This window comes from Mus pahari, chromosome 5 (assembly GCF_900095145.1).
Source record: "Mus pahari chromosome 5, PAHARI_EIJ_v1.1, whole genome shotgun sequence".
Classification (NCBI taxonomy): domain Eukaryota; kingdom Metazoa; phylum Chordata; class Mammalia; order Rodentia; family Muridae; genus Mus; species Mus pahari.
Window position 1 is genome coordinate 64,741,755 of NC_034594.1, and position 19,876 is coordinate 64,761,630.

The window sequence follows — 19,876 nt, forward strand, 5'->3', positions numbered from 1 at the left end:
TTCCAGGACAGCCAGGGCTATTCAGAGAAACCCTGTCTCAAAAAAAACCAAACCAAAAAAAAACTGGTATGGAGCAGGAGCAAGCGGTGTTCACCAGAGTAAGCAGAGGTCCTAAATACAATTCCCAACAACCACATGAAGGCTTACAACCATCTGTACAGCTACAATAATAAATATTAAATAATAATAAAAGGAGAGAGAGAGTAGAAGAGCTTGGGAGAGGGGCGTCCTGCCTTGTCAGTTAGTAGTAAAGTTCCTTCTAGTAGGAGGAATGGCTTTTGCCTTTTTGCAGTTTAGATGTTCTTTTCTCCAAAAATAGACACCTTTTTATTGGAAACTAGGAGTGCAAGGTAAAAGAAAAACATAGAGGTCCCATAAACGTTGAAGATTTGATATCTTTTTTAGGCTTGCTCATCAGGAACATTTAAATTTCATAAACTTTTCCAGTAGGAAAACACTTGGAATATTTGCATTTACTTTTTATCTTTTTATTTTTTTATTTTTGGTTTTTTGAGACAGGGTTTCTCTGTACAGCCCTGGCTGTCCTGGAGCTCACTTTGTAGACCAGGCTGGCCTCGAACTCAGAAATCCGCCTGCCTCTGCTGGGATTAAAGGCGTGCGCCACCACGCCCGGCGCATTTGCTTTTTATTAGTGATTAGATGGGGTTTCATGAGGTTAAAAATCATTTGAAAATATTTGACAGGAAAGTACAAGAGACTAATAGCAAATGCCGTGTTTAATTTTTTGGAACAAACCAGGTTTTGTTCTTACCCCAGACTGGCCCAAAACTCATGCTCTCATGCTCCTCCTGCCTTCTGAGCTGGAGTAGGAAAAATAGGTGTTGGGCATTTCCTACAGCCAGTCATTCTCTGAGGTCTAGGATTTGTGTTTCACGTGAAGTCTTATCACTTTGTCGTGTGGATGCATTTGTTTTACTTGATTTTGTATATTTAAGAGCATGAACCCCGGTTAGTGGTGGTGCAAGCCATTAATCCCAGCACTTGGGAGTCAGGGGTACATAGAGAAACTCTTGTCTCAAAAAAAAAAAAAAAAAGAAAAAGAAAAAAAAGAACATGAATATAGTACTGTTCAGAAAAACTTAGTATTTTTAAGTTAAAATTGATCTGTGAGATTAGTCTTTTATTTAATGATTTATTTTTACTTTATGTGTATTGGTGTTTTGTCTGAGTGTATGTATATGTGTCAGATCCCCTGGAAGTGGAGTTACAGACAATTGTGAGCTGCCATATGGGTTTTGGGAGTTGAAGCCTGGGCCTCTGGAAGAGTAGCCAGTGCTCTTAACCACTGAGGTCCTCCTAGTTTTCTATTTTAAAAGTTTTTAGTTGTAAGATAATAGATTGATTCTGATTTATAAGACTTATAATGACTCATGTATATTAAGGTTTAAATCTCTTTAATACATTTGTATTAAAAGTAAGACATTTGTAACAAACATCTTATTATAAATTGTTAAGAACAGTTCAAGGCTTAGCTGTTATCATTACAGCCCTCTGTAGCTTGTCCTTTATGTAGCAGCTGCAGAATGAACCCACAGAGTGTTCTCTTGGTGCTGGGACTTTCCTGTTTCCTTTGTCACTTAAACCGTTTAAGTCTTCCCTGGACTTAAACATCCGCTCAGTTTTGTGTTCTCTTAAAATCTTGTTTTCTTCTTGAGAGCTTGGAGGTTCTTTAAAAAAATATATTTTTGTTTGATGTGTATTAGTGTTTTGCCTTCATGTGTGTCTATGTACTATGTATGTATGTATCTGGTGCACATGGAGGCATTGGATCTCTTGGAACTAAGAGTTCTAGATGGTTGTGAGCCATCATGTGGGTTGGAAAGCCAACCCAGGTTTTCTAGAAGAGCCATCAGTATTCTTTACTCGTGAGCCATCTCTCCAGCCCCTTAGTTTCTTGAATGCAGTGCTCCTCCATAGCCCAGAACCCAACAGGGACCAGTGTTTGGTCGGCATCTGATAAACAGTTTCGGAAGAGCACTGATGTCATATGGTAATATAAGTGCCTTTGTTTTAGACTTGACAAAGTTTCCATCTTTAAGCTGTATTAGCCCACTTAAGACTTTGGACACTCTTGCAGATGAGCAGCACTGGCAGTCTTACTTTTTGGAAACGTGTTTGTTCATGTTGACTTAGTATTTTTTGGGGGATGTCATAGTAATTTTGATCAACAATGGTCCTCTCCTTGTTTTTTTTTTTGTGTGTGTATGTGCTGGGAATTACTTACACCTAACACATGCTAGACAGGCACACTTCCACCAACTTTACAATCTTAATATATTTGGTATATTTAATATAATCCATATAATCTACATTTGGGCTTACTATGTTTTTGTGTGGGAATGAAAGAGACAGCAAGATTGAGCATACCTACTAGAGATGAATATCTAGTGTTTCACTGTACTGGTTTCCACCTTATTTGATGAGACAAGTTGTCATTGAGCTAAAAGCTCAATTTCAGTTCAACTGGCTATTAGGTACCCCCAAATTCTTCTTTCTCAGCCTTTATTTCCCCTAGGGATGCTGTTACAGCTAGATGCTGCTATGACCAGCTTTTAAGTGGATGCTGGCAGTCTGATTCTCATGTTTGTTGCTTAGTAAGCACTTTACCCAAAGTTATCTTGCCATAACCTAATATTTGTTTCAACGCTTGCCTATGTGTAATTGCTGTTAGTCTAAATATAGTATGGAGTCCCTGTCTTTGTGTCTGTGTGTGTATGTGCAGATTTGTGGGCCGGGCGTGTTTGTATATGCGTATGCTTAAATGTAGTTCCCAGAAGACAACATTAGCTGTTGCTCCTTAGAAACCAATCACATTTTTTTTTTAAAAATTAAAAGAATAAAATTTATTTGTTCCTCTGTGTGTGCATGTATCCATGTGTGTATATGTGGTTTATTTCTTTATTTATTATATGTAAGTACACTGTAGCTGTCCTCAGACACTCCAGAAGAGGGCGTCAGATCTTGTTACGGATGGTTGTGAGCCACCATGTGGTTGCTGGGATTTGAACTCCAGACCTTCGGAAGAGCAGTCAGGTGCTCTTACCCACTGAGCCATCTCACCAGCCTGTGTGTGTATATGTGTTATAGCATACATATGGAAATTAGAGGACACCTTACAGGAATCTTTTACTGTGGGTTCTGGGGATCAAAAATCTGGCCCCTGGCTTAATGGCAATTATCTTTACAAGCTGAGCCATTTTGTTAGTCCCACTTTTTTTTTTTTTTTAAAGACAAGGCCTCTCATATGCCTGAACTCACTGACTAGGCTAAATTGGCTGGCCATTAAACCTATCCCATCCTCCTAAAATTTATTTATTTATTATATGTAAGTACACTGTAGCTGTCTTCAGACACTCCAGAAGAGGGAGTCAGATCTTGTTATGGGTGGTTATGAGCCACCATGTGGTTGCTGGGATTTGAACTCCGGACCTTCGGAAGAGCAGTCGGGTGCTCTTACCCACTGAGCCATCTCACCAGCCCCTATCCCATCCTTCTAAAGACACAAAAATGAGAGTGTGGAATCTTTATAGACAATTATATAGAGTGTACAGTGTATGCAGTGTTAAACTTCCTATAATGAACTTGAAATGTATTTCTCTAAAGTCACTGTACTTGCTGATCTTGATGGTACACTCCTGTAATTCTAGTACTTGACAGAGGATAGAGGATAATGAGTTCTGGACCAGCCTAGTTTACTTGGTAAAATCTAGTCTCAAAACGGGGAAATCATTGTTTATCATTTTAAGAAACAACTGATTTTGGGAATCTGTTCAGTATTAAAAATATAACTATTGATTGTTTAAAGTAGTGTTTATTCATAATGGCAAAAAACTTGAAGCACCTGTTTTTATAAACATCACATAATTTTTAAAAACTGTGATTTGGGGCTTGAAAGATGGCTCAGTGGCTAAGAACACTTGTTGCTTTTACAGAAGACCCAGATTCGGTTCCCAGGACCTACATAGTGACTTGCAAACATCTGTAACTCTAGTTCCAGGGGATCCAACTCACTCTTCTGCCCTCCTTGGGGACCAGGAATGCCTGTAGCACACATACATACATGCAGGCAAAACATTCATACACTAAAAATAAAATAATTAAATCTCAGTTTTTAAAGGATTAAAAACAAAATTATGACTTAATTGTATACATGTTAGAATTTGTCTGTTCAGCTATAGTGAGAAGGCATGTTTCAGAATAGAGGCTATAATGGGATTTTCTTTGGGTACAAGGTCTCATGTATCCCAGGGTATCCTCCACCTTGCTATGTAGCTGAGGATTACCTTAAACTTCTCATCTTCCTCCATTTCTCCAGTTTTAGGGGTAACAGGCATATCCCATTATGCCCTGTTATAAATCCTTAAGGATAGAACCCAGGGCATTTTCCATGTTAAGTATCCTTGATTTATAGTGTAATTTTAGTTTGTGGATATAAATAGCTAATCCCCCTTTCCACTTTGTATAGGTGAATGTATAAAGAGGTATGGAGAGACACTTTTTAAGTTTTTAATCATGTTCACTTTTTTTTTTTTTTTAAATATTTTATTTATTTATTTATTTTATGTAAGTACACTGCAGCTGTCTTCAGACACCCCAGAAGAGGGAGTCAGATCTTGTTATGGATGGTTGTGAGCCACCATGTGGTTGCTGGGATTTGAACTCCGGACCTTCGGAAGAGCAGTCGGGTGCTCTTACCCACTGAGCCATCTCACCAGCCCTCATGTTCACTTTCAAAGTTAGAACTTAAGGGAAGGCAAGAGTAATCATTGACTTTTTTTTTTGGTTTTTCGAGACAGGGTTTCTCTGTATAGCCCTGGCTGTCCTGGAACTCACTTTGTAGACCAGGCTGGCCTTGAACTCAGAAATCCGCCTGCCTCTGCCTCTCGAGTGCTGGGATTAAAGGCGTGCACCACCACGCCCGGCTCAATCATTGACTTGCTAAAATTATTATGTCATGAATATGGATAAACACGGTGACAGTTGAGTCTCCAGAGGAGGAAGCTTGGGATGAAATTGAGTTAAATAAAAGTTGTTTGTTGCAGATGTCTAACCATATGGCCTTCTCTACCTGTAACCTCTAGCACAGAGACATTGCATGTGTCTCCTGTGCTTGCCCCTCACCCAGGTTGTCCCCCCCCCCTCCCTTTAAGATAGAGCTTGTGTAGCTTAAGCTAGCCTCTAATTCACTGTTAGCTGAGGCTGCCTGACCTCCTGATCCTTCCACCTCCATCTCCTTGGGGGAACAAAAGAGAGTATCTAAGTTCCTGGAGCTGGAGTTACAGGCAGTGGTGTGCTGCTCTCTGTGGGTGCTGGGAATTAAACTTTGGTCCTCTGCAAGAGCCGTGTGTCTCCTAATTGCTGTACCTCTGGCTTTGCAAATTGGATTTCTAAAAAATTAATTATTTTGGAGATAGGATCTGGCTATATAGCATAGACTAACTATCTTTGAACACATTTCTTCCTTTGCCTTTGTAGTGTTCATGCATTATCTAGCATAGGAATTTTGTTGTAATTAGATATGAGTTAAAAGAATTTAGACTATCGAAATGATGTAAGACTCTAAGATTTAGCTCTAGTTTAGAGAAAATGACTAGGTGAAGGATTGGGAAATGGGAGGAGTTTCACATGATTGGCTTTTTCAGTGCGATTGACCAGTAAAATTTCCAAAAGCTATGGTACCATACCTGTTGCTGCTTGCTTTGAAGTAGGCTAATTCAATTGGTTTAGAATAATACACAAAGAATAAAAAATAAAATAAATAAAAGTAGTAATACAGGAAAAAAAAACAAAACAAACCCAAGTTTGTAATTTGGGGAATGGTGGACCCGTTCTTCCTTTCACATTTCCTTTTCCCAGGCCATTTAGAGACTTGTCCTCATTTCCTGTGTGCCCTTTTGCACTTTAAGTGAGCAGAGTTCTATCCATAGGGACTTAGTAGAAGACAACACTTGAGCTCACAGTTAAATAAATAAGCTATGGATATTCTGGGGGAAAATTAGAAAAGGAGAAACAGAAAAGCCAAAAATAGCCAAACAGTGCTAGTCATAGGTTGAAAAATGAACCTTTTTTTTTTTTTTTTGGAGACAGGGTTTCTCTGTATAACTGCCCTGGCTATCCTGGAACAGCTTGGCCTTACAGAGATCCGACTGCCTCTTCCTCCTGAGTGTTGGGGATATTAAAGGTGTGTGCCACTACACCTGGCTTGAAGAACTGGTTTTAAGAGAAGGCTATCTAGAGAGATGAAGGACCATGACAAAGCAGAGACCAGAGTCAGCTTCACATCCCAAGTTTCACAAATTCAGAGCTATTTCCCAATGGTCAGGAGGCTTGTAGAGGTTTGAGTTAAACACATTTGATTGGGTGGGGTTTGAAGTGATCCCCTTAGGTGTAGTGGTGCTTACAGATTCGAGGGCACCCTAATCTACAGAATAAATTCCTCAGGACAGCCAAGTGTATGCAGTGAGATCCTGTCCAAAAATAAAAGATAAAAAAGGAAGACTATTCTCACTTCAGCACTTAGCTATAGCTTTAGAAAATACTTTTTAGAGATAAGGTGTAAGTTTTATTTCATCTAATTTATAATTCAGAGAAACTATGTAAGACAGTTCCTTCAGAACATAGAACTCTATAAACTCGCTGTATTAAATTGATTGGGATGAAGAATCCTAGGGTATGGAACTCAGAATTGAGTATAGTCCTTAATCCCTCCTTTAATTCATAAAGGAAAAGTATTGGAACACTTCTGTTTGCTGTCTTGAGAATTAATTGCTTTGATTGTTCTTAGAGTTCTCCAGAAGTGTTTACATCAGGAAATAATTCTAGGGAACCATGTTATAACTGATAGCTGGATTCAAATTTTGGAGCATTTGATGTTTGTGAGGTTTTGCTGCACCTAAAGGTTTATAGTCAGGATGGTCAAGTGTGCTAGAACAGGATTTCCTTGCTCATTCATTTGTTCCCTAGATGCTCCTGTGTCTAGGGGCGTCTCTTACAGTTTAAGACTTCTGTCAGGAGTTGATTCTGTACCCAGTCTCAGATTCTGTTTGTATCTTCTTTGTTATTAGCACCGGTGGTGGGGTTTGGTGCTTTGAAAGCCCATGTGATCAATACGTGCCTTGTAGTAACTTAAATAGGAAAATAAATAATTAAGTGATTTTTTTTTTTTTTTAAGTATTTTCATAAATACTAAGTAGTTTCATTTTGGTCAGAATCTGCTTGCTCTTTAAATCCAGTCTAGTTCAAACCCTAACTTGCTTTAGAAATATAGATCCTCTTTGCAATAGACATACCCTCAAAGTTCATTTGAAAAAATTTACTTGAAATAGTGGTTCAAAAAACCTTAAGATTGGGGCTGGAGAGATGGCTCAGCAGTTAAGAGCACTGACTGTCCTTCCAAAGGTCCTGAGTTCAAATCCCAGCAACCACATGGTGGCTTACAACCATCCAAAATGAGATCTGACGCCCTCTTCTGGTGTGTCAGATACACACAGCTACAGTGTACTTAGATATAATAAATAAATCTTTAAAAAAAAAAAACCTTAAGATTAAAAAAAAATAATAATAAAAAGCATACCTTTAATGCAAGTGCTTGGGAGATAGAGGCAGGTGGATCTCTGAGTGTGAGGCCAGCCTGGTCTACAGAGCAAGTTCTAGGACAGCCAAAACTACATGGTGAGATCTACATAGAAAACAACAACAAACAAACAATAGCAACAAAAAGATTAATACACTGTGAAGCTCTTAACCTTATATATTATTTAGAAGAAAATACGCTCACTGAATGTATTGGCAAACATTTGTAATCTCCTCAGTACTCATGAGGTAGAGTTTGGATGTAGACTGGACTATGTGGCCAGTTCTTAGAACCCTGGCACAGAATTTCCAATTTTTAAATATTTATTTTTATTTTATACATATATATGTGCACTACAAGTGTTCTGGTACGTGCAGAGGCCAGAAGAGGGCATTGAATCCCCTGAAATAGTAGTTACAGACAGTTGTGAGCCACCGTGTGAGTGTTGGAAACTGTACCTGTGTCCTTTGCAAGAGTAGCAAGTAGTGTTAACCACTGCTCAGAGCAATAATCTCTTTAGTTCCTAAATGTGTTGTATTACAAAAAAACTTTAAAAACAGTCGGTGCAGCTTTATTTGGTAACCAGGTGGTAACATTCACATTCTTATACAAACATACTAAATGGATCATGGCAGTGAGGTTACAAGGCTGAAAGCTATGCGGAAGTACTTGTCTTTTTAAACAGTGTGTAGTTTTGCCTGATAGTTTAGTTTGGGATGTACTATGAGTTTAACTGGATCTGACACATCCATTGTGAAGCTCTTAAACTTATTTAGAAGGAAATATGCTAACTGAATGTATTGGCATACATTTGTAATCTCAGTATTCATAAGGCAGAAATTGGGTGTAGCTAGACTACAGGGTCAGTCCTTTTCTCAAATAAAATAAGTGGTATTCTTAGGAACTATGGCACAATATTTTCAATTTTTAAAAAATTATTTATTTTTTTTACCTACATGTATGTCTGTATGAAGGTGCCAGATTCTCTGGAACTAGAGTTGCAGACCATTTTAAGCTGCCATGTGGGTGCTGGGAATTAAACCTGGGTCCTCTGGAAGAGCAGTCAGTGTTTTTAACCACTGAGTCATCACTCTGGCCTCCATATTTTTAAAAAGAATTCTTTTTGAGGACTTCGGAGATAGCTTAGTGATGTAAGTGTTTATCATGCAAGTCTAAGGACTGGAGTTTGGCTCCTCTGAACTCAGATAAATGCCAGGTGGGAATGGCGGCTTGCCAGTAATTCTAGCCTCAGAAGTCCGAGATAAGGACTCACCAGATGAGTCTGCCTAGGAAGTCTTAGTGATTGATGCTGGTGAGCTCTGGGTTTGATTGAGAGACTCTGCCTCAAGGATGCCATCAAGAATGATTCCTAAAACCAACTTTGGGTCATACATGCATAGGCGCCCATGCCCCTGCCACATGCAAATATGCAGGCTTAGGGCATACACTACAGGAAAATTGGAGAAGGGAAAAAAACCCTTTTAATTAAGGGAGTTTTAGTAGATTTTAATTATACAGTGTATTATTTTTGTGTACCTGTTAGAAGGAAAAGTTGGTAAAGTACTTGCAATGCAAGCATTGTGCCCAGGTTTGATTACTTAGAACCATCATCCAAAACCTGGGTACAGTGGTATGTGCCTATGATTTGAGCACTGGGGAGGCAGAAATAGGAGGGTCCCTGAGCCTTGCTGGTTGGCTAATCTAACCAAATTGGCCAGCTTCAGTAGAAAGTAGATAGTGATTGAAGAGTGTACCCGAGAGCCACCTCTGGTCTTCACATACAACATGTAAGAACATAGTTTCCCACACTCCCTCCTTTCCCAGCTGTGCAGTAGTAGTAATATGTCAGAGTGATGATGAAGCAGTTTTATTTAGGCTTACTCTTGTAATTCAGGTTGATCTTGAACTCAAATCTTCCTGCCTTAGTCCCCAAGTGTTGGGATTACATGTGTGCTGGGATTACAAATAGCCTGGAATCATAGGTATGTGCACTCCTGGCTCCAGTATTATCAGTGATTTAGTATTTGTGGCAACTTTAGAAACAGTATAAGCAGTTTAGTCTTAATTTTTTTTTTTGCCATATTTGATGTGTACTATGTGAGTAATGTATATATTTGTGTGTTCTATGTGTATGTGCGTGCATATGAGTATGAAGGCCAGAAGAGGATATTTGGTGTTTTCCTTAGTTGATTTCCACATCATCGAATTATCATCATCATCATTGTCATCATCGTTTCATCATTATCAGAGACAGGTCTCACTGAACCTGGAGTGCACTGGTTTGGATTGACTGCCTGTCCAGCAAGTCCTAGGGATTTTCCTGTCTCTGCACTTTTATAATGTCTATTTAGCAAAACAGTAGTAGTAGGTACCTCTCTAGGGCTTATGACATTCTGAGAGCCATGGGCTTTTGACCATACTCGTAGTACTAGGCCCTTTGGAGCAGGCCTCTAGTCAGAAAGTGGCCAGTTTACCTCCATCACTTTCATGCCACTATTGTATGAGTGAACACATTTTACCTAGCATTGGTATATCAATGGTTAATACCTTTGGCTTTTCTTCTCCTGTATAGCACTTTCTAGCACTATGAAAACTAGCCACCAGGAAGGCAAATTTCAGGTTGGTTCCACCTTAATTTTTTTATGTCCTACAACCAAAGTGTTGTAACATCACTAATAGGGTCTTACCATGCTGTTCTAGTAGGTCACTAAGAACAATGACAATTACTTCTGTTATTTTGGGACTTTGGGGCATCCCTGACCACTGATGGTTTCATTTAATAACTCATGTCTTTTGAGGGAAACATTATCTACTCACTCAGAGTATCTGTGTTTTAAAGCCCCTGCCCTTAAAAAGAAAGAAAGAAAGAAACAAACAAACAAAAAATTGTGTTTTAGCTTTCCAAGTAGTGGGTTTCTATAAGCACTTCCCATATATTCTTTGTTTTTGTCATCACCCCCCACTCCCATCTTTTTCTTTTTTCTTCAAGATTTATTTACTTATTTATTTAATGTATATGCCCTAGTTGCACGAAGGCAACAGATCCCATTACAAGTAGTTGTGAGCCACCATGTAGTTGCTGGGGACTGGTTTTAACTACTGAGGCATCTCTCTGGCCCTCCACTTCCATCTTTACTCTATTCCCCTTAAACTTATTATTGTTTTATTGTCTTCTGTCCATCCCTCTCTTCCTCCTCCTCCTCCTTTTTTTTTTTTTTTTTGAGACAGGTTTTCTTTATATAGATCAGCCCTTCTCTCTGCCTCCCAAGTGCTGGGTTTAAAGGTGTGTGCCACCCCTATCCCCAGCAAATTTTTTATTTTAAACTTGTTTTGTTTGTTTGTTTTTTTTTTTTTTTTAAATGGGAATTGAACTCAGGTCCATTGTGCATGCAAGGCAATTACTGACTGAAGTATCTTTTCAGCCTCCGCAATATTTATTTTATTTTATTTTTCTCCGCAATATTTTTTCAGAGACTTTTTTTTTCTTCTTCCTCTTTTTGTCACTGAACTCAGTTGATATCCTTGCCACAGTATCACAAGTATCTGGTAAGAGGCTCAGGTATACGCCTGAGATTGGTCATTCTTACCCCTGTTAAATGTTTTAAGGCTGCTGTGTGTGAGCATTTGGATGATGCCATTTCATATGTGAGCAGCAAATCATAACAACCTTCTTTGGCTTGGGTTTGCTTTTTCTCTTCTGGTTTCTACCTCCTCCCTGACTTCCTTTCCTCTTGATCTTTATCCCTTCTTCAACTTCTTCCCTTTTTTCATTTTACTTTTCTCTCCTTTCTATTTCCTATAAAGCACTCATTCTTATTTCCCCAATGATAGTTACTTCACTATTGTTCCATTGCTTTGCTTCCTTTGTATTATATTAAAATCAGTTTGAAGACATTTTTAATGGTAGTTAGGACCAAAATTGGGTCATGTCGGGATAGTAGATACAGTTACATCTCAGATATATTTTAATTTTAATGTATTTTATTTATTTTAAAATCTAATTTTAAAGAAATTAAAAATGGAAAAGATGACTGGGGCTGTTGAGTGTTAGTGTGCTTCTGTAGTATGTGTGGGGGCTGGGTTCAACCCCAAACACCACATGGTGATTAATGGTGGACCTATTGCAAGAGAATGACAGAAGTTGAGATGTAAGTGTTGCTACCATTTATTTATTCTTCCCTGCTAAGGCTAAAGTAGAATACCTATAATGTGGTTCCAGGCCCCCGCGTCTGCTTCTCACCGTGTCACACATTTCATTGTACTCCATTCCTCTTTTCCCAAATACATGTAGCACGAAGTTGGAAGAGAAGGATGGATGTACTCATTTCCCCTGGCCAGCTGCATTGCTATAAACAGCCATTAAACAATCTCATTCTTAGGAGATTATAAGTAGATCACACATTGTCTGGCTATGTGTTCTGGCCTGGTATTCTTTTTCTTGACATTATTTGACAAAGATATGTTTCTATTTAACAGGTTTCTCCACACATAAAAATCTTTTCAAAAATACGGAGAAGAATGGCAGCAGAAACACAGACACTAAACTTTGGGCCTGAATGGTGAGTTTTCAGTCTCATCCTACTTGGTATTGGATGACATATTTACTAGTGTGACACATTCAGGTGCTGGGTGGCATATAAATACACATATTTCTGAGACTTGGTTTCATGTATATAGCTAAAAAATATGACTGGCTTATAGTAACTTAAATTTGGTAAAGGACTGCATTCTCTAATTGCAAATTTTCATGGTTTGGCTAGGTGTTGATTACAAAATTAAAACTGTAATTTACTACCCTAGAACATTATTTTTGAGCCTTTGTGTATATACCTAAATATTTATAAACTATAATAGTAATATTTAATATCTATATTTTCTACTACATTGTTTTCTGCTATAAATATACCTATTAAAAAGTTTTAATAAAGCATTTGAAATTTTTTTATTGATGGGCTAGGCAGGTGGTCCAGAATTAATACTGGCTATTAGCAGTAGCCCATCTAGAGCTGAGTTAGCGTTTGCCATAATAACAATTAATTGACCTTTGAGTCTCTTACAGATATGTTTGGACCCCGAATATGGAATTCTCATGGAATTTTGAGATCCATCACATTATAGTGTGGCTTTTCCCCCCTCTTCTTCTTTCCCCCCCAATGTTGGTGATTGAAGATCCTCTCTTCAGTGGCGTGAATAATGATAGTTAACTTTCCATTCATACTTGGAACAAACCCCTTTGGTAATGTCAAAGGCAGTACCTAAAGCAGGAATTGGAATAGTGTCAACATTCTTTATGTGTAGGTAGTAGTTTGTAAGATTTCTCTAAGAGGTCCTTGTTTGAGGAGTCTTACAAACTTACTTGCTCATACATACTTCTTTTGATATGTAATTCCTAGATATCCTTAACCTTCATAGTTAGCATTGAGAAACTATGAGAAAGCATTTGAAATTCTGAGAAGCAACACACTGCCTATAGTTGGAGTTTATTTTGAAATGTTAATCTAAACAATGCTGCACCTGTTTCAGTTATTTTATATTTAAAAAATACTTTTCTTATTATTAAATCACTTTGTTTCTAGAAAAATCAGAAGTTATAAGTAAGCAAGGAAAAAATACAATTAGGTAATTTGATCCTTAGTACACACTGTACATATCTTGGTTTATCTTTCCAAGTGGATTTATGTATCTTGTTTGTGTATATGTATATTTTATTTTCACAAAATCTGATCATACTGTGCATTCAATCTTGTAACCTTTAAAAAACTAAAGAAAAAACTTTTAATAAATGGTTTTTGGTTCTATTTAATAGTTTCATTGTATGGATGTACTATCATTTAACCAATTCTCCAGATGGAGCATGTGGAGGCTGTTCTCAGCTATTAGTATTATAGAAACATTTTAACATTCTTATAGCTAAGTCTTTATATCTTAGTAACTCCTTTAACCAGGTGGATTTAAATGCATATAGTTCACTTTGTAAACCATGGTTTGTACAGCTGTTCTGCCATTATTTTCTTTTGTATTTATACATTCTATACGTTTTTCTTTGTAAAAACCATGATTAAAATTGTTAAGTAATTTTAAAGAGTTTTCTTCTTAAAGCACTTGATAATAATATGTAGTGGAAAAGTAACACCAGAAAATTTAGCCAAAACCAAAGAATTCAAAACAAAACAATAACAACCAAACTGGTGATATTCTTGAATTTGTTTAACATTTTCCATCACTGGTTGGCATGTGGAATCCTGTTGGAGTGTAAGTAAAGTTTTTGTAAATAAAGTTTGATTGGAAGACAGCATGTTCTTTTTTGTTTCCATGTTATCTTGATTCCTTTGTGCTACTCTGGTTCTATCAGAGGTTGCCTAGTTCTCAGAGCTTGTACATTTCCTTTTTGGGCCTTTGCAGAAAGTTTGCTGTCCTACAACATGTGTTACCAAACATTAAATCATTTCCAGGTGTCTCTTTGCCATTGGTTCAATCTGTCTGTAGTGCCTTACATGTCCTCCTTTTTGTTAACCTGAAGTATTGTATAGTGTTTAATTTTAACAGAGATAACTTTAGCTGAGGATAGTCATCAACTCCATTCCTAAACAGAGTTGTTACCTAGGCTAATAAGCCTGTAAGCACTGTTAGCCAGGAGCCTTGACTGAGTTGCCTGAAGTACAGGTAATCTGAGGTGTGGAGAGCTTAGTAGGCACAGCCTTTATTTGTACCATCCGTGAATTCTTTCCAGCCAAGACAAGATAATTTATGAGGTCCTTAAACAACTGAAGTACTTCTGAGCTAGAAAGCTGCCATGTCATTGGAGACTGCTGGCACATTTTCTTAATGTAACATGTTCATTTCAAATATTGATGTGAGGAATTGTGTTCAGTATAGTTGTGAATCAACAAATAGAGTGATTATGTTGAATCATTTTGTAACTCTGAACCATATTGAAACATGTAAAAAATTTCATATTGAAGTAATCAATGCTTAATACACAATGCATAAAATGAAATTTTAAAAATTTACTTGTAATTGAAAATTTTATCTTCCCATTTCTCCCTTTAGTCCTGTCTGGGACATTTGTGTTGATAGAAGAACCTTGAAAATTGTAGGGAAGGACCACACCTGTGTAGCCTTACTAAAGCCAACAGAATCATTAGGTTGTAGATTGTTTATTGTTTATTTAGAATAAGGAAACACATTACAGATTCACCAAAATAGTGTAAAAGGATATGACAAATTTAGTGAAGAAAATCATTTCTAGGTATTAAAACAATATTAAGTTTTTAAATGCCTTTCTCCAAATATTACCACTTTAGAATTCCTGACTGTATAACTTCCCCTCACTTATTCCCTAAGTCCTTTAGTGCTCTATGTCAGAATGTGATTTGCTCATAACATAACCTCTAGCTCTCACTAGACTGTGAGCTCCATTGTGAGCAGGCATTTGGTCTGGATTGTTGTATAGCTTGTTACTGCTGTAGTTCCAGTGCCTGGCTCATAGGCACTCAATAAATGTTTATTAAATGAATGAGTGAATTGCTGGAAAGTAAAGATGTTTTCAGTGTTTTGTTATTGTAAATGATACATGTACACTTATGAATGATTTTGTTTTGTTTATATCATTTTTATTATCATTTTCCTTGGATTAATTTCCTTGAAGTAGAACTATTAAATCAAAAGTTGGATTTTTAATTTAAGGTTTAGATAACACTTTTCAGATTAACTACCAGAAGGATAGTGTGAACTTAATTCACTTCCTCTGTGTTTATGTTGTCTTTGACAAACCTTTTTGTTGTTTATTTGAGACAGGATTTCTCTGTGTTGCCCTGGCTGTCCTGGAACTCTGTAGACCAAGCTGGCCTTGAACTCAAAGAGTTCCACCTGCCTCCTGAGTACTTAAAATTCTATATTGAAAAGATTTTGTTGTTAAATACTTTTGATTTAGATTAGGTCTTCTAGGTTTTTGTTTTTTGTTTGTTTTTTGATTGTAGTAACCAGAAAATCTGGAGGAAATGGTAGTATAGAGGGGGAAAAAATAGAAAAGGTCTAAATTACCTATAGTTCTACCTCTTAGAGTTTTTATGTGAGTTTATATCCTACAATACTTTCTTTGCTAATGTGTTTTCAAAACACCTCAAAATCAAATTTTACTTGAGAAAAATGTAAGGATCAGATATCTACTTAGATAAATCCAGATGACTTGTTTTTTTCTATTCAGATGACTTTATTATAAGGAGAATAATTATAGACACCTTGCTTTCTGGGAAAGACACACAGGAAACTCCCCTGGTGTTTCTCTTACCCTCCCTACCTCCCTCAAAAAAGTCTCAGGTCTTTACTTACAAAAGGAGGGAGCAACCCCGTCCCTCCCACCCACCCAGCACTTTAATTTATATCTTTGTTAAAATAGTTAATATCTCTTTTTTTCAATTCGATTGTCTTAGGAAAGATCCAATTTCTCTATTAAAGACTGTTATTTTTCAGTTTTGGTCAGTGCAACAGAGTTATTAATTAGGCAGTCTACAAACTTTCCTTGAAAGAAGGCTTTCAGGCTTTATTGGCAAAGGTAGGTAGGGGCAAGAGAATATAACCTGAGGCTGCTAGATTACTCAGTGAGAAAAAGAAGTTCTGTCAGATGGCCCTCTAAAAAGGGCTAAAGGGATGAGCTGCTAGCCAAAGGAGCTGTGTTTTAGATGAGAATATTAAGATTTGTTTGAAAGAACAAAACCCAATTGACAAGTGCCTGCTATGGTAGGCCCCAACCTTCCTCCCCATCCTTACTAGTCTGGAGTTGCATTCTGCTTCTCTTTCCGATATTTGCAAGTTAACCTTTGCTGTCCTTAGAGTCTTTCCTTTTCTCTGTTCCTGATAAAGGTTCAGAAAAATATTTAAGTAATTCTGACTGATGAAGGGGCATGTTAAAAGACAAGAATGTAAGAGATTGCAGATTTGGGGCTGGTGAGATGGCTCAGTGGGTAAGAGCACCCGACTGCTCTTCCGAAGGTCTGGAGTTCAAATCCCAGCAACCACATGGTGGCTCCTAACCATCCATAACAAGATCTGACGCTCTCTTCTGGAGCGTCTGAGGACAGCTACAGTGTACTTACATATAATAAATAAATAAATCTTAAAAAAAAAAAAAAAGAGATTGCAGATTTAAGACATATACTTGAAGACATTTGCCTTTACTGAAATGTGAAGTGTGGGAGAGGTGAGCCTGGAGGCACACTTCCTGAACTTGGCAGTTTTATATGGCCATTGTGCTCCAACTAAGAATCAGAGAGTTTTAGTCACATTTGCATTTGAAATGAGAAATGTGGAAGATAGAATAAGAATAATTGTATTGTTTGAGGTTAAAACAAAAATAAAATCATGTGAAGAATTAGAGATGGTGTGAGAGATTTAGACTGAGATATCATGAGTAGGTGTAGAAAATGGGAGAAGGTGAAGTGTGAGCCCTGAGGATGGAGTGACGGGGAAATGTGGACTAAAAAGCTGGTGATGAGTAAGGGATTGGGCATGTTGGACCTCATAGACTATATATGGTTGTATATGAAGACCTGCCTCGAAGGGAGAGATTGTACTACGACTAAAAAATCAAAAGCTTATGCAGAAATGGTTTTTGGTTCCCAGGCATGTGGATATTCCAAATTGCTTTATAAGTTTAAGTAAATTTTGAATAGTCTTATGTTTGGTCCCTATCTCTTACTACATATGGTAGGACTGGACTCTTGAAGGGTGGAGACCACAGGATTTAGAACCATTGTCTTTTTGTTGTTGTTGTTTGTTTTTTTTTTTGTTGTTTTTGCAGCATTAAAGCACTTTGTAGAGTAATACAGTGGTAGGAGAAGCCAGGTTGTATTGGGTTTTGAAATTATAAGGAAATAATGAAGTGGTGATTCATATTCGTAGAATGAAAGATGAGTAGTTCAGAGCTACAAGTGAGGTGCTATATTAAAAAGTCACTGCCATATGTATATTATACTTAAAGACTAGGAAGAGCGTAGGAGGTCAGATTCTAGAAAAGAGGGTTGTACGGAAGTGGTGAGGTGTCACTGGTGCGCTTTGGGGAGGGGTATTCCTTCATGCAGCTCAGCTTTTCCATGGATCTGGGTAGGGAGACTTTTCAGTCAGATCACAGTGCTTATTCCAGCTCAATAAACCATCTTTTTTTTTTTTTTTTTCTTTTCTTTTTGAAATTGCTTTAATTTCTTCACAGATAATGTAGAGGGAACTCTGATAGTGTTACTGTTAGTGAATATGGTGCCTGTAAGAAGTTCTTGGTCCTTTTTGGGAAGTCATTGGGGTTCATAGGAAGGGACAGGGTAGTAAATGAATTGGGAAACTTGATATGAGAAGCTGTTTTAGAATTAGAGTTCCTAGGTTATGAGGGAGTCTCTGGTAAAACATGGTGACTCCGAGTCTCCAGGATTTTCACATGAACTAGCTTTGGTGTGCCCTCTGGTGTTAGAAACTATTGGGAAGAAAAAATAAAAAAGAAACTATTGGGAAGAATATTGTCTTAGTATGATGTGGAAGATACTAAAACTAATTTCTAATATTTTAAAGTTAGTGCCTGGCAAATAAATTGACTATTCAAAAGAAAAATTGGAATCTCATTAGTATAACATAGTCATTTAAATCAGAAATCCTAGGCTTGAGTCTTAGTTCTGTGTGATCTCTCTCTCTCTCTCTCTCTCTCTCTCTCTCTCTGTCTCTCTCTCTGTCTTTTTAAAAAATGGGTGTGTGGGAATCTGAACTCATGACCTAGCAAGTGCTTTGCCAACTGAGCTATATCCCCAGCAGACAGGGACCAACTCTTAAGATTCTGATAGGAAGAAATTTCTTGAAGATCTTTATTTTTTGGTTGGCTTACTCTTTTGTGGAGTGTTTTTCTGTCTTTAGTATGTTCTTTGGACACTGAACCACATTGCTGTCAAGATTAACTTGAAAGTAAACAAAAGACCAATTTAGTAGTAGTGAGTGCTCCTCGTACTTCCTTTGGAGAAATGGGGGGTTCATAGACTGATACAAGAAATGATATAAGATGGCCCTGGAACTCTTGGTAGTAGACAGAAAATAAACTGTTGAAAAGACTTAATAGGGTCAATGTCCAAAGGGCCCAGCAGGAGCTGTTGGAATAGTTTACTAGTTAGTCATGAGATGGTGGGAGCATTGTTAAGAGTAGTTTCAGTGAATTTAAATATATTGAGAAGTATTATGTTAGTTAATGGTTGTTTTTTTTTTTTGTTTTGTTTTGTTTTTGTTTTTTTTTTTTAAAATGAGATAGGGTTTTTCCCTTTGTAAACTATAACATTGAGTCACTGTACCAAATGGTGTAAGAGACAAGTTTCTCTTTGCAGAAAAGTGCTACAAGAGAAGAGAAGGTACAGTAGAATAGAACCACTTGGCAGCAACTGTAGTGAAGTTAGGGATCCAGGCATTGATTATCAATACATGTTAGCTACACAGAACACTAACCAGGCACTGTGTGCCTCATGATGGATAATATACTACCACAGGGGAGGGGTTTCCAAAAATAACAGAACATATCTTACAGGTCTTTACTCTCAATTGCCAATTTAAATGGAGAAGAGAGAAGCTTTAAAAACCACATCATAGATAAGACCATAAACTCTGAGTTAACTTACCTATAAAATGATAGGACAAAAATTTCCCTCAAAATCAGTTCAAAGGCTTATTGGAGTGATACAGAGCAAAGTTGGCCATGGATTGCTGATTTTGGCCGTGAGTGATTGGTACATTTAAGTTTGTTATATGCTTTGTAATTCTTACATGTTCAGAATTGTCTGTTTTTAAACAGGATAAGAAGATAGAACCATTCTCACTATACTAGTGTCTATTCTTTTTCAGTATTATTAATCTGTGTACACATGTTTACTATGGATATGCCATTCTTGAATAATAAGCAAATATTTACTCAACTTTAATTGTCTTTATGTTAATTTTTAATATTTAGCACTTTAGAGGATATATTTTAGAATATCTTTTGAATTTTCCTTTAGGAATTAAAGTAACTTAGTCTATTTTGTGTATCTATTATCTGTTACTGAACAGAACTTTGGGTAGCTCCAAACAGTTAGCTGTTTCTAGTGTAGTACAAACCATTTATCTATTCATCTCACCCTAGAGTTTTCCTTTTCCTTTTCCTTTTTTTTTTTTTGAGACAAGGTCTCTCTGTGTAATCCTGACTGTCTTGGTAGTATACCCTGCTGGCCTTAAAATCCCAGAGAACCTATCTTGGCCTCCCAAGAGCTGGGATTAAATGTGCCA

The 19,876-nt window shown here is 37.3% G+C and overlaps 1 protein-coding gene across 7 annotated transcripts in view; it reads left to right on the forward strand.

Moving 5' to 3' along the window:
• Gigyf2 (GRB10 interacting GYF protein 2) overlaps window positions 1-19,876 on the forward strand; it is a 127,715-nt gene that overhangs the window by 17,508 nt on the left and 90,331 nt on the right. For all 7 annotated transcript variants that reach the window (XM_021199437.1, XM_021199438.2, XM_029539086.1 and 4 more), the window contains one exon: window positions 12,071-12,153. In XM_021199437.1, coding sequence (XP_021055096.1) covers window positions 12,113-12,153 — 41 coding nt within the window. In that variant the 5' untranslated portion in view covers window positions 12,071-12,112. The remainder of the gene's footprint in view (window positions 1-12,070; window positions 12,154-19,876) is intronic.